Raw genomic sequence first — 17,515 nt, 5'->3', positions numbered from 1 at the left:
AAACACAGATAAAAGCACTCCAGTTTGTAAATCCTGGTGAAGGATTTTGAAAGCGAAGAAAATAATCCATCCGTAACTGAACAGCTCTATTAAACGATTCAAAAGACCGCCGACCGCCTTGTTACGTGCGCATGACCTCTCCGGAGGCATCCACAGCCAAAAAAAGAAGCAAAAAAGATTAAGCATGCACATCAGAGGGGTGCGTTTAGAAGCAGGTCTTCAGCACGGGGCGAGGGGGGACACTTTACACAGAGTCATTTCAGGCAAAGTTCACACGTGTGCATACAAAATCCCCCTTGAAAGCAACGCCTTTGTTGGGAGTCCGGTGCCAATGGGGCCATTGTCCGGCACGGGCAGCTGTGCCCTGACTTCACCCGCGCCAGCCCCGGGGCCACCGCGCGGCGGCCGTGCGCCCGCTCCCCGCTGAACCCAGCTGCCCAAGCCCCTGCCGAGCCCCGCTGCCTTCAGCCATGGAGAGAAGAGAACCGCTGGTACGGTAGGAGCATCTTCCCTTCCACCCGCTGTGTTTTCTCTAGCTTGTTACGGCGGCCTTAAGTAAATCTAATTACACTATAAATATAATTGCAAGTCAAGCGAGGCTCTGAAGCAGCATCGATGTACATTTGCCAAGTGCCGTTTGGATCGGGATTTGGCCAGTTGAAAGTCCTCTCAGCGTGCCTTCGGGGGCGACGATGCAAGCCTTTCCATCCAGAATCCAAGCAGAGGCTTTTATTTAATGCACAAAGATGTATACTTTTAAAAAAACATAGTGGCTCTATTATTGCTTGTTTTGCATTATGAAGATAGCCTTCTCTTTTAATCTTTTTAATATAAATTGCCTTTCATATCTAGTTACCTTATAATGATGTTAAAATCAGCACCCAGTCCAGGCACAAGTAAAGCTGATTGTGTTTTGTTTGTATTTGCTTTCTACAGTCTTAGTGTTATGGGAATAAGTAATTATGAGTTTAACTTGCACATCATTTGGCTTTTGATTTATATTAAAATTTGCACTGTCTGGACTGTACTAGTAAAGTGCTGGGCTTCAAGGCAATCTGTCTAAATAAGGTTCCCATTACAGGCACCTCTACCTAAGCCTTTTTTCCACGGCAAAGATATGAATTTCTTTAATCAGAGTAGTGACACCTCAAGGGTCTGTTAACTTTTCATAACTCCCTGTGCCGCAGGTGCAAAGTGCTGATTAGGGACCCAAGTTAATATGGAGTTATTCAAACAGTTCATCCTTTGTAGCTCTCCTCTGTGTGATGGGAATTGTAATAACTTTAGTAATTTTTAGAGTGCGCTGAAAATAAAAATAAAAGAAAGGGAAAAAAAAGGGAAAGAAAGGAAGAAAAAGAGGCTGACCCTGCCTTGAACAGGGGGCTGCGCGCAAGTCACCTGCTGAACTATTCAGAGACAGCTGCAGAAGTTTTGGGGCTAAGAAGGAGTTTCTCCTGAAGCCCAAGGCTGTATAAATTTCCTCCCTAGGAGGCAGGCCTGTCTAGGACGTTAAGAAAACAAGTCAGTATCGCATTAGGGTAGCGATATGTATTCTGCAAAATCTTGCCTCATTTCAGAGGACGTAATATGATGGTTGAACTGTGAGTTTAAAGTCACTGCAGCGAGGAGTTTTCCAGTTATTTGTAAAGGAAGCCGGCTGAGCTGGGATGCCAGATAGCTAAAGCTATATGAGCATCATTCTTGAAAGCTGTAACTCTGAATAACCCCGCTCCCGTGAGAGGCTTTATCCGAGGATGTCAAATGTAATGCACCGGCACGCGCTGAACGGGAAGCAGAGGTAGCGAACACCTCTTAGAGGTGCATGAAACGCGGCAGCGTGAGACTGTTACTCACAGAGCTCGGGCTAGGGCCAGGGACTCCACATTCCCACACCCTTTCTAATTGCTAATTTAGGGCACTTCAGCAAATTAATAGGTCACTTATACAAACGGAGCAATGCCTGTTATTACCGACACACCTATAACCTAGTGCCTTGTGGTGTGCAAAGCCGGAGCAGTGGCACCGGCGGCATCGCCTGCCTCTGCAGGTCCTTCCCATGGGCTCGATGCGTGGGGCGATGGTGACCGTGTTTAGGGGGTGTCAGGGCCAGTGATCTCGCAGCCTTTCTTTGCCTTCAAAGCTGCAAAATGTGCGCGCTCCATGCCTTTAGAGTGGTAGAAAACAGGGAAACTTGCTTCAGTACACTAAGAAATGTAAATAAATAAATACGCAAGAACAGATGGGCCCTATGAGCATCAGAGAAATGTTTTGCTGTTGGGTAATGATTAAATTCCATCAGAAGGATTTGTGGTAAATGGTCTTTTGCCCTAGCAGCCTTCTTATTTCCAGATAGTGATATTGTTCCCAAGTGTGAAGAAATGCTTAGAAATCCCAGTTGCTGTACATAAAAGTTGGATGAAAAGAGACCGAAAATATAAAGTAATAGCAGGTAGGCTCAGCTTCAGTCTCCTAGCCCTGTTTGAGCCAAACCAAACTTCTGTACTATTGCAGATGCGTCTTTCTGTCATGTGTGATTGGGACAGGAAATTGCGTCCCCAGCTGCCTCCTCTGCAGTTTCAGTCTAGTCCTTCTCTTTTCATTTCTGTTGGACACTTTATGTCCTCCTTCCACTCTTTTTATTGTAAAGTACGTCAGGTTTCATCTCTAAGCTTTCTCCTCTGTTTATATAATTTCATAGAGAGTTTTCATATAATTTTCGTAGAGAGTTTTCATTTGGAGCCTTAAACCTCAACCTCATATGTATGTACATGTACAATGCACAACATTATTCATTTCTGGACTCTCACCCTCTGAACTTATGTTTCCATGTATTTTTTCACTATTAAAAGACTTTAAGCTGAAAGCCTTCTTGTTTCAGAAGCCATCTCTGGCTTTGCTATCTCCTCTTCGTTAACTCTTGTATGTGTGTGCGTGTGCGTGTGTGCGTGTGTGTGCGAAGTTGAGGTCTTGGGAACGCATCCTTGACCATAACCTTATTTTTTCCTCCCACGTCATCGGGTGTAGGAGCCTGCATATCATTTGTGGAATGCTGCCAGAGTTGTTCCTGCCATTTTTCTTCTGAAATCCTCACTCCCACAGCAGTTACATCCCATCCCCATTACTGCAATTTCCTGTTTTATTCTCTTTGTGGTCCTTTATTTCTTGCTGCTTGTTGTTAAATAGTACATTCAGCTGAGGGTCTTCCTCTCAGCTCTGCAGTACTCCAAGAAGTCAGCATGTGTTAACCATCCTGCCTAATACCGCTTTGTTCATACAGGTTTTCTATCTAAAGTCAGATCTCGAGCTTCTGGTTTTGTATTGGCATCTGTCAAAAAGCAGGTAGAAGGACAGCTCTAGGGCATGTTTTGTATGCTGCCCAGCTACAGTGTTTGCAGACTACACTTAGCCAGGACTACATGGGGAGGAGGTATGCCAGGATGGGTCCATCCACGTGCTATAAACACATGCTAGCCCAGCAGGTCATTCTTTTGCCAGGCATGAATAATTTGGAAGGGGGTAGTACATGCAGACCTGAAAACAGGGTGATTTTACTGCTGTCTCCATGCTATAGCAGAAGTTTTAAGAATCAGTGTGTGGTATACTGCCGAATGCATGGGCAGAATACTTCCGGCCAGGCTGCCCTGGTGAATCTCTCTACGTTTTATAGTGAGCCCCGCACAGACCTGGGACAGGATTTGAACACTTTCCTCAGCACTTTGCGAATGGCATAACAAAGCAGCAGGGAGGAATACAGCCTACAAATGCCACACAGCTCGCTCGCTCGCTCGATGTGCCCCCAGCGACTTGACTCCAGCAGCTCAGCTCTTCAGAATACACCAAACCGCCGCGTTTAAGTGCGAGTCCTTGAGGCAGAAAGGGGTTTTGGTACAGCAGTAAGCACCGCCACTCTTGAAAACTAGCCACAAAAGGGAAAAGAGCATAAAGAGAATTTCAAGGTAGAAATTGCTATCATCAAAATATTTAATCACTTGCTGTGTATTTCTCCTTGGAGAAAAGCCTTGTCAGTTGTACCAGCTGTGAATGCCTGGTGCAGCTGATGAACGGGACACCTTGAAAAAGTTTTCTGGCCAGAGTAGGAGAACGGGGAAGGGGCCTAGGGCTGATGGGGGTTACTGGTGCCCTGATAGGCTGGCAGGGAGGAACCAGTGCTGCAGTAGCAGCAGAGGAACTGGGCCATTAATCTTTCCCCCAGGTCAGGGTTGGGGGCTGCCTACGCTCGGGCAGAGAAACTGCGATTGCAGCCGCTGGAGCTTTAGCGAATCCCTGCGCCTCTGCCTGGCAGCGCGGCGGAGGCCGGGCAGGAATGGCCTCCTCGCCTGAGCCTGTTGTCCCAGCATTTCTGGACAGGGTTTCAGACACCACCCGAAAGATATTTTAGCTGGAAGAAATAAAAACCTCCTGGTAGATTTGGATGAAAATAAAGCTATTTTGAAGGAGTGAGGTGGAAATGTCCTGGTGAGACAAATCTTTGTAAATAATTAAGGCTGGCTCACCTGGAAATTCTGGTCTCCCTTAGGGTGGGCCGTATGGGGACCTCAGAGCTAAGGAGGCCAGGAAGACAACAGGCAAAGCGGAGACAACAGGAGACAACAACCGAGGGCTTGTGGAGGGGAGGGGGGACGGCATGGGGGAAGGGAGTGCTGCTATAAAGTCTGGCGAAATTTCCTTGGAGCTGATGGCCCTTCATTCAGGATAAGCGTTGGAAGCGGTTAAGTGCCTTTTGGGTATCTGGAACAAAAGGATTCCTTTCCGTGCTCAGGGAAACAGCATTTTTTGTACATTCCTTGTAAACGACAGGATTGTACCAAAGAATTACTTGATCCCACTATCTAAGTCCTCTCTTAAAGGAAACAGCTCAAACCATCCAAACCTTAGCTAGCTGCTGGTCCCCAGAGGATGCATTACTTAGGCTGTCTGCGCTTGACCAGAGAATGCATAGGTTCTAATTTTTTAATGTCCCTTAACCTATACTGGAATTGCGTGGCAACATACAACCCAAACGGAAGCCTTACCAATCGATTAGAGATCTTAAGGGTGGTTTCCTCCTCGTTGGTCCCCCACACAGGACAATAGGAGGAACAATTCCCTCCGCTGGAGCTTCCAGAGCTCCGCTGTAATATTTTATCTCTTCTTTCACCCCGCTAAATGCAAGATTTCTTCTTCTGCCCTTCCACCGCTCTGCCCACCTCGTCCAGCATTTCTCCATGGGATGACGGTACTGGTACAGTGGGTGCCTTTCTTTTACAGTGCTGTCTTGGCACTTGCTACTGGCCTGGTTTATCATGCCTCATTTATTTGCTGAAGCTTTTGTCTCTGCAAAAAATGCCCACACCTTTGCCCTGAGTCTTCTGTACCGGCTCATTAGCACAGCACTGCGATCTGATTGCACTGTCACCTGCCACTTTGATGGGGCTTTTGGAGTTGTTTAATTCATAAAGCGCCAGAGTAATGAAAACAGAGGTTTTCCTAGTGTTGTCAGAAGGTATCAGAACCTGATTCCTTCCAAAAACATGCTGAACCGTCTGCAAAGTCAAGTAGATGTTTCAGCAGGCTCAGGTTGCTTACCAGTAGGGGTGAGATTATAGTCACATACTCACTTTTAAAACAGCTGTAATGGCTTAAGCTACCTCAGAGGAAATATATACATGATCCTGCTCTGTTTCAGTGCAAAGTGAACCTGGTTAGCCTGAGGGGTAGAGCTGCTCCTTTTCAGGTGCGCAGCTGAAGTCTGAAGAATATATTGCTGTGCTCAGCCTATTTCCATCACCCATCCCTGCTCCCTTGCCGAAAGTTTTCTGTTAAAAAGAAAGAAAAAAAAAATAGAAGTGATTTAATCATACTATCTCTCCAAATGAGGCTGGAGGAAGAGCAGTCAGTAAGGGGTCGCGCAGATGGGCAGCAGAGAGGCAGCTGGGGATGGTCAGCTCCTGGAGAAGGAGGTGCCTCTGCCGAGGCTCTTCATGAGATTTACTGGGGTGGGGAGGAGATATATCTTTTCTGCAAAGGCTGAGCAACTATAACTTGCTTTTATTGTACAGCAGTCAGGAATCATTAAACTGAGCAAAAGATTATTTCTGAAAATCTCTCATAGTTGGATGGAAAAAAGCTGAATCAGAGAAACAAAACACAGTAAGATTATCTGCTTTAATATATTGAGGAGATCTATTAATATTTAAGTGGCTAGAGTTTCCCTACAGTTAACTTGTCTAATCTATAAAAAATGACTGCCTTTATTCCTTTCTACAGTTTTATGCTACAAAGGTGAAAAATATCTACAACAAAAAAATCCCCTTGATAATCCTTATGAAAAAATCCAGAACCATGCTAGCATAGAGCTGCATATTTTTACTTAGTAGCACTTCCTCCACACTTTATATTGCATTCCTTCAGAGCTTGAAATTTTTTCAGTTACATATTATGATACGGGATTAAAAGGAGTCCAGCAAAGGATCACATTGTTTTGTTGTTGAAATGTCATTTCTACTTTTCTCACCCTGAGAAAACAGGGAGTACTGCTCCAACAGGATGTTTTTCCCTTTGTTCTTACATTTGTCATCTTTGCACTCAGCTGTAATCAGAAAAAAAGCTGGCGTTTGACTACAGTAGTGGTGACACAGTTCAACTCTTGGGAAAATTTGTGATGTTTGGAAAATGGCCCATCTGTCTGAAATGACCTAAAAAGTAATTAATTGTTTTTAAGCTTTTGTACTTTGCCATTAAAAAAGGCTGAGGCAGATGCTTACTCAGAAACACTGCGAGCCGGGCGCGAGCTGCCGTACCGCTGCTGGGAGGCAGCCGGCGGAGGGAGGAGCGGAGCTGCCTCGTCCCTGCTCTGCCCTCGCCGGACCCTGGCGCCGGGATGCCCCTTCCCTAGCGCTTGGCGCCAGTCCCGCTCGCTGCTCGCTGCCTCTTGCACCCACGCTACCTGCAGGGCTCAGAGCCAGCTCAGGGAGCTCACCCGACTTTGAAACCCTGTGAAAGGAAGGGAATTTGTTTTAACTTGTTTTTGACTCGCAGTGTGGCCCTAAGAGCTAGAGTTTGGTGCAGAGGGAGGTGACTTTGCACGTGGGGATGAGGCGAGGAATAGCGAGTCTGCGGGGACTGCTGGCAGACCTCTGCTACTGGGACTCTCCCCGCTGCTTTTATGTCTGCTCTGAAGGGAAAGGGCACGACAGCCAGGTATTTCCAGGTCAGATACCTCAGTCCTCCCAGCAGCTGGAGGCAGCTTCAGCTTCTGTAAACTATAAAGATGAGTCTCTCGACCATAAAACAGTGCCCTCAAAATGAGCCTGCAGGTTGAAGCAAGTGTGTTAGATGTATCCTCCAGCCTGTCTCTGGCAGCAGCAGCCCGCGCAGTCCCTGTTGCATCCTCCTCCGCCTAAGCGTTCGTGGGGCCGTTCAGTGAACCACCTCAGGGAGTTCAGCCAACTTTTAATAATGGTTATATTTTTCATTTTCAGAGGACCTTTCTTCTTTGTCAGCTGCACCGATTTCTTGAGTTTTTCTTTTAATAGAGGAGTTCCTTTTCTTTATGCTGGACTAGTTGCGTTTAGCGTTGCAGTCTTGCAGCCCCTACGGGAGTAAACCAGCTGTGAGCTTGAATCAGAACTACACGCATGGGAGGTAGGTTCAGGTCCCCGAGGGCCAACAGCCTTGTTTTCTGTTGTCTGCAGCGCTGTTATAGCCCCTCACTGGACTGCAGCGTTGCAATCGTATGTTCAGGCGTTCATTTACCATGCCGAAAAAGCTTTCGCAGATAGACACTTCTAGATCTCTGTGATAGTAGTGACTTCTTCAGTCCTGAAATGCTTCCTGGTGCAACCATACATAGAAACAAAAGGAAAATGTGCCCACATGAGAGCATTCCCCTCTGTTGCTGTGGGGCAATCCTCTGTCCTAGCCTCATCCCACATTGCTTCTTCCCCAGAAGAAGTATTGGTGCTGGAGAGCATGGGTGTCCACAGCTCCAATTACAGGCAAGCTGAGAACAGGTATTTGTGGTGGCCTATCTCTTTAAACCGAAATAGAATAGGATTTTGCTATTTAGAAAATACCAGCGTCTTTTTAGATCAAGAAAAATAGACGGGAAGTCACGAGAAGAAAAATGATAATTCAAATATTTCTTTCTTGATCCAAGTGCTGCAATATTTAAAGAGAGAGATTTAAAACAAGCAAACACTTGTTTGGCAAAGAGAAAAGTATAAAAGTAAACAAATCTCTATTAATTATATCCACATTGCAGTTGTAGCGGAGAGACTAGCACTTGGAAGTTTTTTCTGCATAAACAAGCCTCGAGCCGGAAGAGTGCGCCAGAATGGGCTTTGGGCTGGGGGCAGCTGTGATTAAGTGGGAGGAATATGTTGCGGGACGATTGTAGACGTCCTCACGGGAAGTTTTACACACGCTCGGAGAGGTCAAAGCTAATTGTTGAACTGAAGAAATAAAAAACAAAATTAAACGTGGTGAAGGGTGCATGTACAAGATACATGAATAAAAAACAGGGACACGACCTGAAGTCGAGGATACCGGTTTAACTCCATCTTTAAGTAGTATTCCCAGCTTTGGTCTGTTCCCCCTCCTCCCGCGCGCGCACCTCACGCCCGTGGCGCTCGCCACCGCGCCCCGGGGGCCCCCTGCGAGGTTAGTCACGTCTGGGGACAGCGAAAAACAGAAGGGTGGGAAGCTGCAGGCGTACTTGGCCCCGCGCTGGCGGCGTTGGAAACGCCTCTCAGCTTTCCTGCTCTCACGTTGCGCTCGCGTCAGGCGTGCAGACGTGGTTTTGCTTCGCCTCGGGATAGCTTGCACGCCAGAATTTTTGCGTGTAATCATCTGAAGTGAGAAACGCAGTTGTGAACTGACAGCACCACGCTTTAGCCCTTCTTCACAAGAAGACTATCGACCAGCGATTCGACTGGAAACGTGTAAGGGCATCCGCCGTTGCCTGGAAGCTGAGGAACGCGTACGTAGGCCGGAGTAGCACCAACGCTGCGGCGAGGGTCACAGGCCTAACACCTCGCGTGCGATCGGATGGCCTGGCAGTGGTAGGAGCGCTGGAAGAGGAGATGCCCTTTCCTCAGGTCATCGAACATTTGTCTCCTTTCTCCAGCTAACCAGGCCGCTCTGCTAAGGCCTCCGGCGCTTAGGCTCCTCCGCGATGTTTCCCCCGGCGCCCTGGCCGCCTGGCCGGCCTTCCCCCAAGGCTGTCTATCCCAGTTTCTTGGATCTCATGTACGGCTGTGGCCCGGATCCCCGGCTGATCTCCGCTAACGCCCTCTGAGCAGCCTGGGCGCTTGCTCCTCTCTGCTCTCCTCACCCTTTTTGCCTTCGGACTCGCTAACACGGCAGGCGTTGTCCTCCTGGTGACCTTGCCCTCGCGCGCTCGCTTCCTCTTCCCTCTCCGTCTTGCTCCCATCGCTTCGTGTCAACCCCTCTTGCTTTCGTTAGGAACCGGTCACCATCTGCCTCAAGGGACCACAAGTCGCAGCCACAACCCTGCTATCATAATCCTGGTTTAAACTGCTTTGCTGGCCGAGGGTCAAAGATATTTGGTTTTGATCTGTAAAGCACTATAAAAATGTGGTTTACAGCTCATTATTCCTAGGAATCCACTTTTCTCGTTATGCGGTGCCTCTTTGTTGTGTTAGTTTTGCTGAAAAGACGCCAGGTGTTTTCAGCGAAGTACCCACATCTTTCCATTTCTTCTTCAGCTGCTGAAAGCTTATTTGGTTTCACAGCGCTTTTATCTGAGGAGACTTGACGTGGACGCTGCCTGAGTTGGGGGATTGAATTTCTGTAGTTCACCAAAAGGTTTTGTTCTTTGAAATTGCCTTTTCATGTATCCGACCAGTCTTTTTTTCATGGCCACAACTATACGTGCAAGGTGTGTGGAGGGGGAAGAGGACCTTCAGCTTGGAGACGAGGTCCTTCACCTTTTTGGTGTTGCTGTCAACGCTATTGGCAACTTTTCCCCGGTGCACTGTCAGCCGATGGGGATTTCGTGCTGCACCCAGCAGTGCAAAGTGTAGGCGAGTGGATAGAAACCCTAGTGTCTTCGGAGCCTGTCCCAGCATCTGACTCAGCCAATTTACTTGATTTCCTCTGCATTTTCTTTTCTCATTAAAAAACTGTTCATGAAAAATCTGATTTTTATTAGACTGAATATACTGCTTTTTTTAATATTAACTCTAACTCTATGGAGTAGCAGAGCAGAAAATCTTGTAACTTTGGGGAAAAACTGCAATATGAACTTGTCATTCAAAGTGTCACCTAGTGGCCGCTTGGAAGTTTTGCATTCCGAGTTAAACAATCAATAACATCATATACATTAAACAGCCATAAAAGCCAAAGGCCAATCCTTATGCACAGTAACGGATGAACAGGAATTTCATAGTCTATTGATTTTGATAAAATTCCTTTTTAGTGTGTTTCCTTTAAGTCCTAAAACCTGCAGTGAACCTCTGCATTCTGTTTCCAATTCTTGCTGAATAATACTAGCTAGAAATACATTATACATTACTGCTTCTTTATTCTTTTTTTAAACAATAGTATTTATTTTGATGAGTTAAATGATAATTAATTGCGTATTAAAAAGTTGATCACCAGTGAACCCCACAGTGAAATTTTGCCTGAGCAGAACTGTTAGTCCTTGTTTAAGTTAGTAAGTTCCTTGTGCATCTGGGGGATGGTTTTGGGCAGAATCCTTGTTACGAAAAGAAGGTCGTCCATTTGAGTACAAGGCCAATTCAGAGCTGCTGGAAAATGTGTTACGTAATACACAAGAAAGTTGTTAACAATTTCAGAGTGGTTGTCGTCTGTAGTTTTCAAAGGATATTATACAGAAAGTTAATTAATGTAACATACTTGCTGCATGGACCAGGAAACTTAAAATGAGCTCCTCTGTTAATGTGTATTTGCAGAGCTTACAAACTCCAGAGAGGTTACATGAATGAATGAATGAGAGGTGCTTTTTCAAATCAGTAGGAGTAATCCATGCTTCTGTATTTTTTGTTTTTTTATTGTTTGTTTCACATTGTATTTTTCCAGGTTGCCATTTTCAACTTAGCTAAGAACTTTCCTTCAGAAGAACAGAGCACCTGCACATTAGGAAGAGTAAGAAGATAGGCAGGAGCTGCAAGCGTTCAATACACCCGAAAATGAGGCTGGACACGTTAGTTTGGGCACTCAGAATTGGTCACCAGATTTGAAACCTGAGCTGTGTTTTGCCTAGGTAACTCAGTGAGCCAAGAGTCACAGGCTGGGAGAGAGCTTGGGTCTGCTGAGTGCCATGTTCTGCCTTTATTTTTATTATTCTGCCATTACGAACTTCATCAACTGTGATATGCAACACTGTTAAAGAGATTTTTGTGTGTGATGCCTTTTGTTTCCCTTATGCTACTGTCGTGCACTGCTGTACTTACCTAGTGCATGGGATGCAGTCATTTAAATGCAGGATATATCAGAGGCTAAGGATTTTGTAGGAACAGCTAGTAACAATGTTGGTGATCGCGTTTCTCTAGAACTCTGTGCAGTTTTTTGCTAGAAGGAGATTGCCTTCAGCATGTGATGCAGCCTATAGTTCAGTTGCCTACTTCCTTTTCCAATCAGCTAGTAGTGAAGTGAAAATTAGGAGACGAGTCTTGACTTTACGCCTTTTCTCTGGCCAGTGCAAAGGAGAGGAATACAATGTCCTGCAGTAGCTAACATCTAGCTCTTCCCAGCCTAATTGCATTTCCCGGAGGCTTGCAGCGCAAAGATACAGCTGCACAATGGAGCCGCTTTTTGTTAACAAGCTGCATAAAAAAGGATCAGCTCCTAGCTGAGGGTGGCAGTCCGATAAGACGTGGGTAGCAAACAGCAGTGATTTTTAGCCTCTGCCCTGTAAAGGGGAGGGCAGATACCGCAGCAGGTAAAACGCACTCCTAAAGAAAGCTCAGACTTGTGTTTAATACCGCCACACGGTTTACAGCAAATTATACTGGCTTTCTTAACGCAAGCGTTCAATATGGGACAAGTCCCAGGGGAAGCCAAGTCCATTTGCAGGCTTACGAACCTTGGCTCTGCCCCTTTAAATGTAATTGCTAGTAAACGCTTTAATGAAAGAGGCTTTCATCAGACACAAAGGCGGGGAGCGGCGCTAGCACATAGTTTGCCTCGGCAAATAATATTGAAGCCACTGATTCGAACCGTAATTCCGCTCAGCATTATCCTCCGCTCCGCGAACAGCAGCGCTTATCAGAACAACGGAGCTTGCTGCTGCTGCTGCCGCTGCTGCCGCTGCTGCTGCTGCTACTGCTGCTGCCGCTGCTGCCGCTGCAAACGGGAAAGCGCGGGGCAGAGGCAACGCGTCATTTCCCTTCCTCTCCCAAACGCCGGGGCTTGGAGCCGTGCAGATAACGCTGCCTGCAAGCACGTCCCTCTGCAGCTTGCACCGCAGCAGCAGCGCAGGGGAGCGGGGCGGGGGGGGGGGGGCAAACCCTATGCATGCTCTGTGCTTGCCCCCAGTTTAAGCAACTCTGCACGCCCTGAAACGTTAGGAGCAGCCTCGACGAATGCGGCTGGGGACGGAGCTCACAAAAGCGTACGGCTGTCACAAGGTCAGCAGCGGCGCTCGGCTGCCTGCGCCTGCCCGTGCGCCGAGACCCCGCGCAGCGACGCTCGCCGGAGCGCTGTGTGACATCCTCGGGGGGCGGGGGGGGTCATTTCACAGCTCCACGGAGCTTCCCCCGTCCCCCCCCCCCCCCCCCGGCTGCTTTTAGCCAGATGCAAACGCATTTGGTTTCTCTTTTAAGCATGTTACTTCTGCGAGGAGGCTGAAAACCACCCCGCACAGCTATTGGCCGCAGCAGCATAAGAAAATCCTGCTTTGCCAGAGGAAACCACATAAAAGCGCGCGTGTGTGTGTGTGTGTGTGTGTGTGTGTGTGTGTGTTTGGGGGGAGGGCGCAGCGAGGGATGATGCCTGGAGCTTCTTGCACTCGGAGCTGCGATTTGTGAGTGAAACATGATGAAATCACCCCCTGGACAAATCACACGAGCCTGTCAACCTCACCAGGTGGGATTAGTTGTAGCCTAATAGCCCGAACTCCAGAGCAAACAGAGCACTGCGCTCCGTATAAAGAAAAAGAGCACGCACGGCGAGGGCTTTTCAAGAATCCTCTAGTATGGCTAGGAGAAGCTGCTTCCACTTGCATCAGGTAGGGGAGGAAAGCAGCGTGTTTGCTTTTAGAGGAGGAGTAGCCTGTCTCTCTTGAATAAGTTCCCGCAGAAAGAAGCGTTTCAGCTGCAAAAAGAGATGTTTTATTCATAAACCCCTTCTGGTTTGCGTTGCTCTGAACTGGTGACCGGCTCTGCCAGTTCCCACGCCAGCGCTGGGAGCTGCAGGGCTGGGGAGCTCCAACGCGCGGAGGACCACCTCCACCATCTGAGTAGTAACGCTCTTGACTTGAAACGTCCTGGGTTTTGCGCGGTCTGATCGCTTTGCTGTTTTGCTTTTGCAGGTTATATCTTTATTTGCGTTTGCCTTTGGAGTAAATGTCTGCATGGGATTTACAACAAATCGGTTTAGGAGATCTGAAGAATGGGATGAGGGCCCAGTCTCAGGTACAGTAACCAACATAAATTTTTCATCGCAATACCCTTATGTTATATACTGTGGCTAGAAACCACTCCTACTCCGAAACAGTAGTTTGCTTGTTCCTTTTACCTCTAGGATATAGTGAAGAATAAATAACTCGCCGAGCCTGAGTCAGTTGACCTTTGGGACTCACCTATAGGTCTCCTATTTACTTAAACTTTTGCTCTGTGTGCATGTGACTATGGAGAATGTCGCTTATTTTAGGACTGAGCCCTGTCAGCCCCGCAGAGACCAGGCTCATCAGCTGTTAGGCAGCGTTTGCGACGTTTGCACCCTGCGTAGCTTCCTCCTAGGACCAAAAGAAACAGCTGGCTTTAAGGGCAGAGGTTTTTTACGCTGGTAGCTGCGGAAGCGGTTTCTGTAATCTCGATTAACGCGGCCGCTCTCAGGAAGCGCCTGTGCGAAAGGCTTTTGGGGATTTCTGTGGCTCACGAGGTCACGCTGCTTGGCGAGTGGGAGACGGCGGCCAGGCCAGGCCAGGGCAGGGGCGCGCGCGGCAGGTGTCCGCTTCCCGTCGGGAGCTGCGGGAAGCAGCGGTGCTGGCGGGGAGGCGCGCGTTTCTCTTTCGTCTCCTCCTTCCCTCTTTGGAGGAAAGCAAGAGTGTGGCACAGAAGTGACTGTCGTCTGCTTTCTGGGCAGTAGAAGGGTTTGTGAGCTCAAGCGTAGTCCAAGTGGAAAAACATATAAAATGGAAAAGTCGTCTATTATTATTATTGTTATTATTTTAGGGAGGCTTGACTTGTGTCTCTGTTCCTTCCTTTGGCAGGAGAAAGGAAACCTGTAGTCGTTGACTTAGAGTCAGTTAACGTACCTGGAATGAAAGGAGTTCATTTAGGGATACCTGTCTGTAATGATAGCTTGTGAATTTTCATTAAAAATTGCTTACCTTGGCTTGAGTTGGTTGTGTCCCTGGTAATGAAGCTGCATCCCTTCTTTCCGCTATCTTCCACAAGAATTGCTGTCTTATCACAGCCACAATCAAGGCTGTTGATGACTGAGCAGAGGCATTTTAGGTAACTAAAAAGGTAGTAGCTATTGCTTTTGGCATTTATATTGCAGTAAAACAAATTTACTGGAAAAACAAATTTCCTTCTATTTTTATCTCCTAGTACATTAACTGTACAGTAGTTAGGTAATGTGTTTAATAGTGACATGAAAGACTTGCGTTTCACGTCTTCAACACCTGACTGTCAGTTGCTTTGCTTTTGCTGGACGCTGTCAGAGGTCTGGGGCAGAGCTGCTCAGTTAACTTTTACAGAAGTCCCAAAGGTCTGATATTGGGGACCAGTTGCAGCTCATCAGTGCCAGCGCTATTGAGGCAACCGGCACGCTGCTCAGTGCCACAGGGTTGGGAACGGTAGCTGCTTGCTGTTTCCAATAGCTGGAGGTTTAGCTCAGCATCCCAGGAGAACAGTAAGAAATAAAGGATCTCTTGCAAGAAGACAGGAGGTGGGGTATTTTGGACAGTCTAGAGAAAACTTACTGAGTTGGGATTGGACCAGAACGTGGCATTGAAGTAATCCAGTCCAGGGTGCAACAATGAGAGACAGAAGACTAAGGGAGGGTTTTGTCCCTTGTTTGTTTAGGCTAGCCTAGTTACTTTTATTTCAGTTAAAAAGTTGGATGTGATAGCTAAGAATAAAATATTATAGCCACACCTGTCTGAAAGAGAAAGGAAACTGTTGTGCTGGAACATATGCCTTCCTTTAACAAGACAAAAATGCTGGGATCGCAGAATCTGTTTAGGCTCTTGTCGTCGTATGATTCCCAGTTGTACTTCTTCAGAAGCCCCGTGCCAATGAAATATCCAGAATAAGATTGCTGTATGTTCTCTTTCAGCTTCACTCTGTCTTGGCTTATGTATTCCCAAGTGTCTTGGTGCTTTAGAATTAGCTATTTTGTCCTGACAAAACACTGTCTTGTTGAGAACCATTGCTGTACATGTCTGATGTGCTCTTTCTCCAGAGTTATGCCATGATAATGTGCAAATTTCTGTTTTAATCTAGTGTAGGTTCTTTATGAATCAAAACCAACATGATTTTTGTTCTAAGTCACGCATACTTTTCAAAGTACTACTGTAAGAGTTTAAAAAAAAAAAAAAAAGGAAAAAAAAATCTCTTGTTATCTTTTCAAGTGTTCATAAATGTATATATTTTTATATATATGTATGCTTTTATACATTTGAGATAATGTTTGTACCCAACAAAATATTTCAATGAAAAAAGTTTGACTTAAACGCTCAAGAGCAAGGAAATTAGAGAACCAGGACTGCTACTTTTTCATAGCTTTGCCTTTAAGTTGTTTGCTGTATGAGTCTTCTAGAGTTCTTGTTAAGCGCTTTCAGGAAAAAAAATGGCCTTAATACTCTCTTTAAGCATGTTCCTTGGTCAGGACAGGATGACAGCCTAAGTCTCAAAAGGAGTAACATTGAAGTTTTCCTTTTTCTCCCCAGTGCACTTTTAAGAGTGTCACTAATAATGGAATCTGATCTTTCTTGTATTAGTATGGTTAGGATGTATTTTTACTTTATATGACTTTTAATTGAAATTTATTCATTGAAATGGCAGTTTGAAGAAAGAAAATGCAAGTTCACAATATGAATATTGTTATGTAGCAAAACTGGTGTTCTAGAGTTTTCTAGACATTTAGGTATTTGGTTGTTCCATATAGGTTGAAAATGCTAAATTCTTACCAGGCAGTCTCTTCCTGGAAAGACTATGTAAGCATGTCTATATAGTGTAGTCCTATGACTGAAATATTACTGGAAATAAACCTGATCCTTTCTTTACTGTTGGAATTAGGCCAAGTAATCTGTTAGGGTGCTTTCCAAGATGAATATCACACATTCATAGTGATAACCTCCACGGACTGAATCAAGAAGACACTATTGCCCCATGTATCTTCTTTTATCGATGACACATGAGATAAAGCAGCATCATACTTTGATGGCTGCTTTCAGCTCAGCTGGCTAAAAATAAAGTGTGGGAAAAGATGTGAAAAGCTCTGTTGCAGATGTTGAGGTGCATCTGCCTGCTGTGTGGAAGCAGGTCTGATGGCAGGAGCTGTGGAGGAATCTAGGAATTTTGAAAAGGATTTTGAAATGTTTTGAGTTTGTTCCATGCAGGGACTTCTGTTAATTTGAAAATGCTCGCCATGGATGGAGCTCCTGATGATATACTTTCAAACTATTCTGCATGCACCAGTACCCATGCCATAGCATTGTGCGCGACCTGAAAATCATGGTCTGGCTGCAAAGGCAAGGTCAAGTGTAATGAACAATGGAACGGTCTTAATATATTCAGAGATCAGAGGAGTTAAAGCAAGTCCTCTTTGTGTTGCTATATGTAAAGTGTCCTACATTGACTCAAGAGGTGTGACTTGAAAGTGCTAAGGCATTTTGGATAATTTGTCACATCAGTAATAAACTGTAGCTCATGGTTGTCAGAGATGTGGGAAAAAAAAAAAAAACTGACTAGGTAGCCAGGTAAACCCTTCTCATGTAAAATGGTAACCCTTCTTGCAGTCTTAGAAGATGGAGCTGGAGGGACCTTGAACAGCTGTCTAGACCTTGTCCATATCTTGCGGTATAGAGAATTACTCCTGACAGGTCTTTGCCTAACCTGTTCTTCAAAATCTCCGGTGTTGGAAGTTCCACAGCCTCCACGGGCGATTTTAGCGTTTGTTCATCTAAACATGTGTTGGCATGTGTCTTTTGACCTTAAGAAATGGTCTCCCTTTCATTTAAAGATTATTACAGGTAGCATACCTTTGACATGAAGAGGCCAATGACAATGTTAAGGGATAGATAGCGTACGCTAGTATATTACCTTTTGGGTCCAGATTTGCAACTTCTTAGATCTGT

The 17,515-nt window shown here is 46.0% G+C and overlaps 1 protein-coding gene across 10 annotated transcripts in view; it reads left to right on the top strand.

Annotated features, from left to right (window-relative positions):
- The first annotated feature begins 246 nt into the window (after positions 1-246).
- Positions 247-17,515, top strand: part of ENPP2 (ectonucleotide pyrophosphatase/phosphodiesterase 2) — a 70,887-nt gene continuing 53,618 nt past the window's right edge. For 2 of the 10 annotated variants that reach the window (XM_068933175.1, XM_068933174.1), the window contains exons 1-2: positions 247-496; positions 13,517-13,619. In XM_068933175.1, coding sequence (XP_068789276.1) covers positions 13,559-13,619 — 61 coding nt within the window. In that variant the 5' untranslated portion in view covers positions 247-496; positions 13,517-13,558. Of the gene's footprint in view, positions 497-12,097; positions 12,615-12,759; positions 13,214-13,516; positions 13,620-17,515 lie in introns of those variants that run through there. The other 8 variants (XM_068933173.1, XM_068933172.1, XM_068933168.1 and 5 more) reach the window with 8 other exon arrangements.

This window comes from Struthio camelus, chromosome 2, assembly GCF_040807025.1.
Source record: "Struthio camelus isolate bStrCam1 chromosome 2, bStrCam1.hap1, whole genome shotgun sequence".
Lineage (NCBI taxonomy): Eukaryota > Metazoa > Chordata > Aves > Struthioniformes > Struthionidae > Struthio > Struthio camelus.
This window is presented reverse-complemented; position numbering and strand designations above follow the sequence as displayed.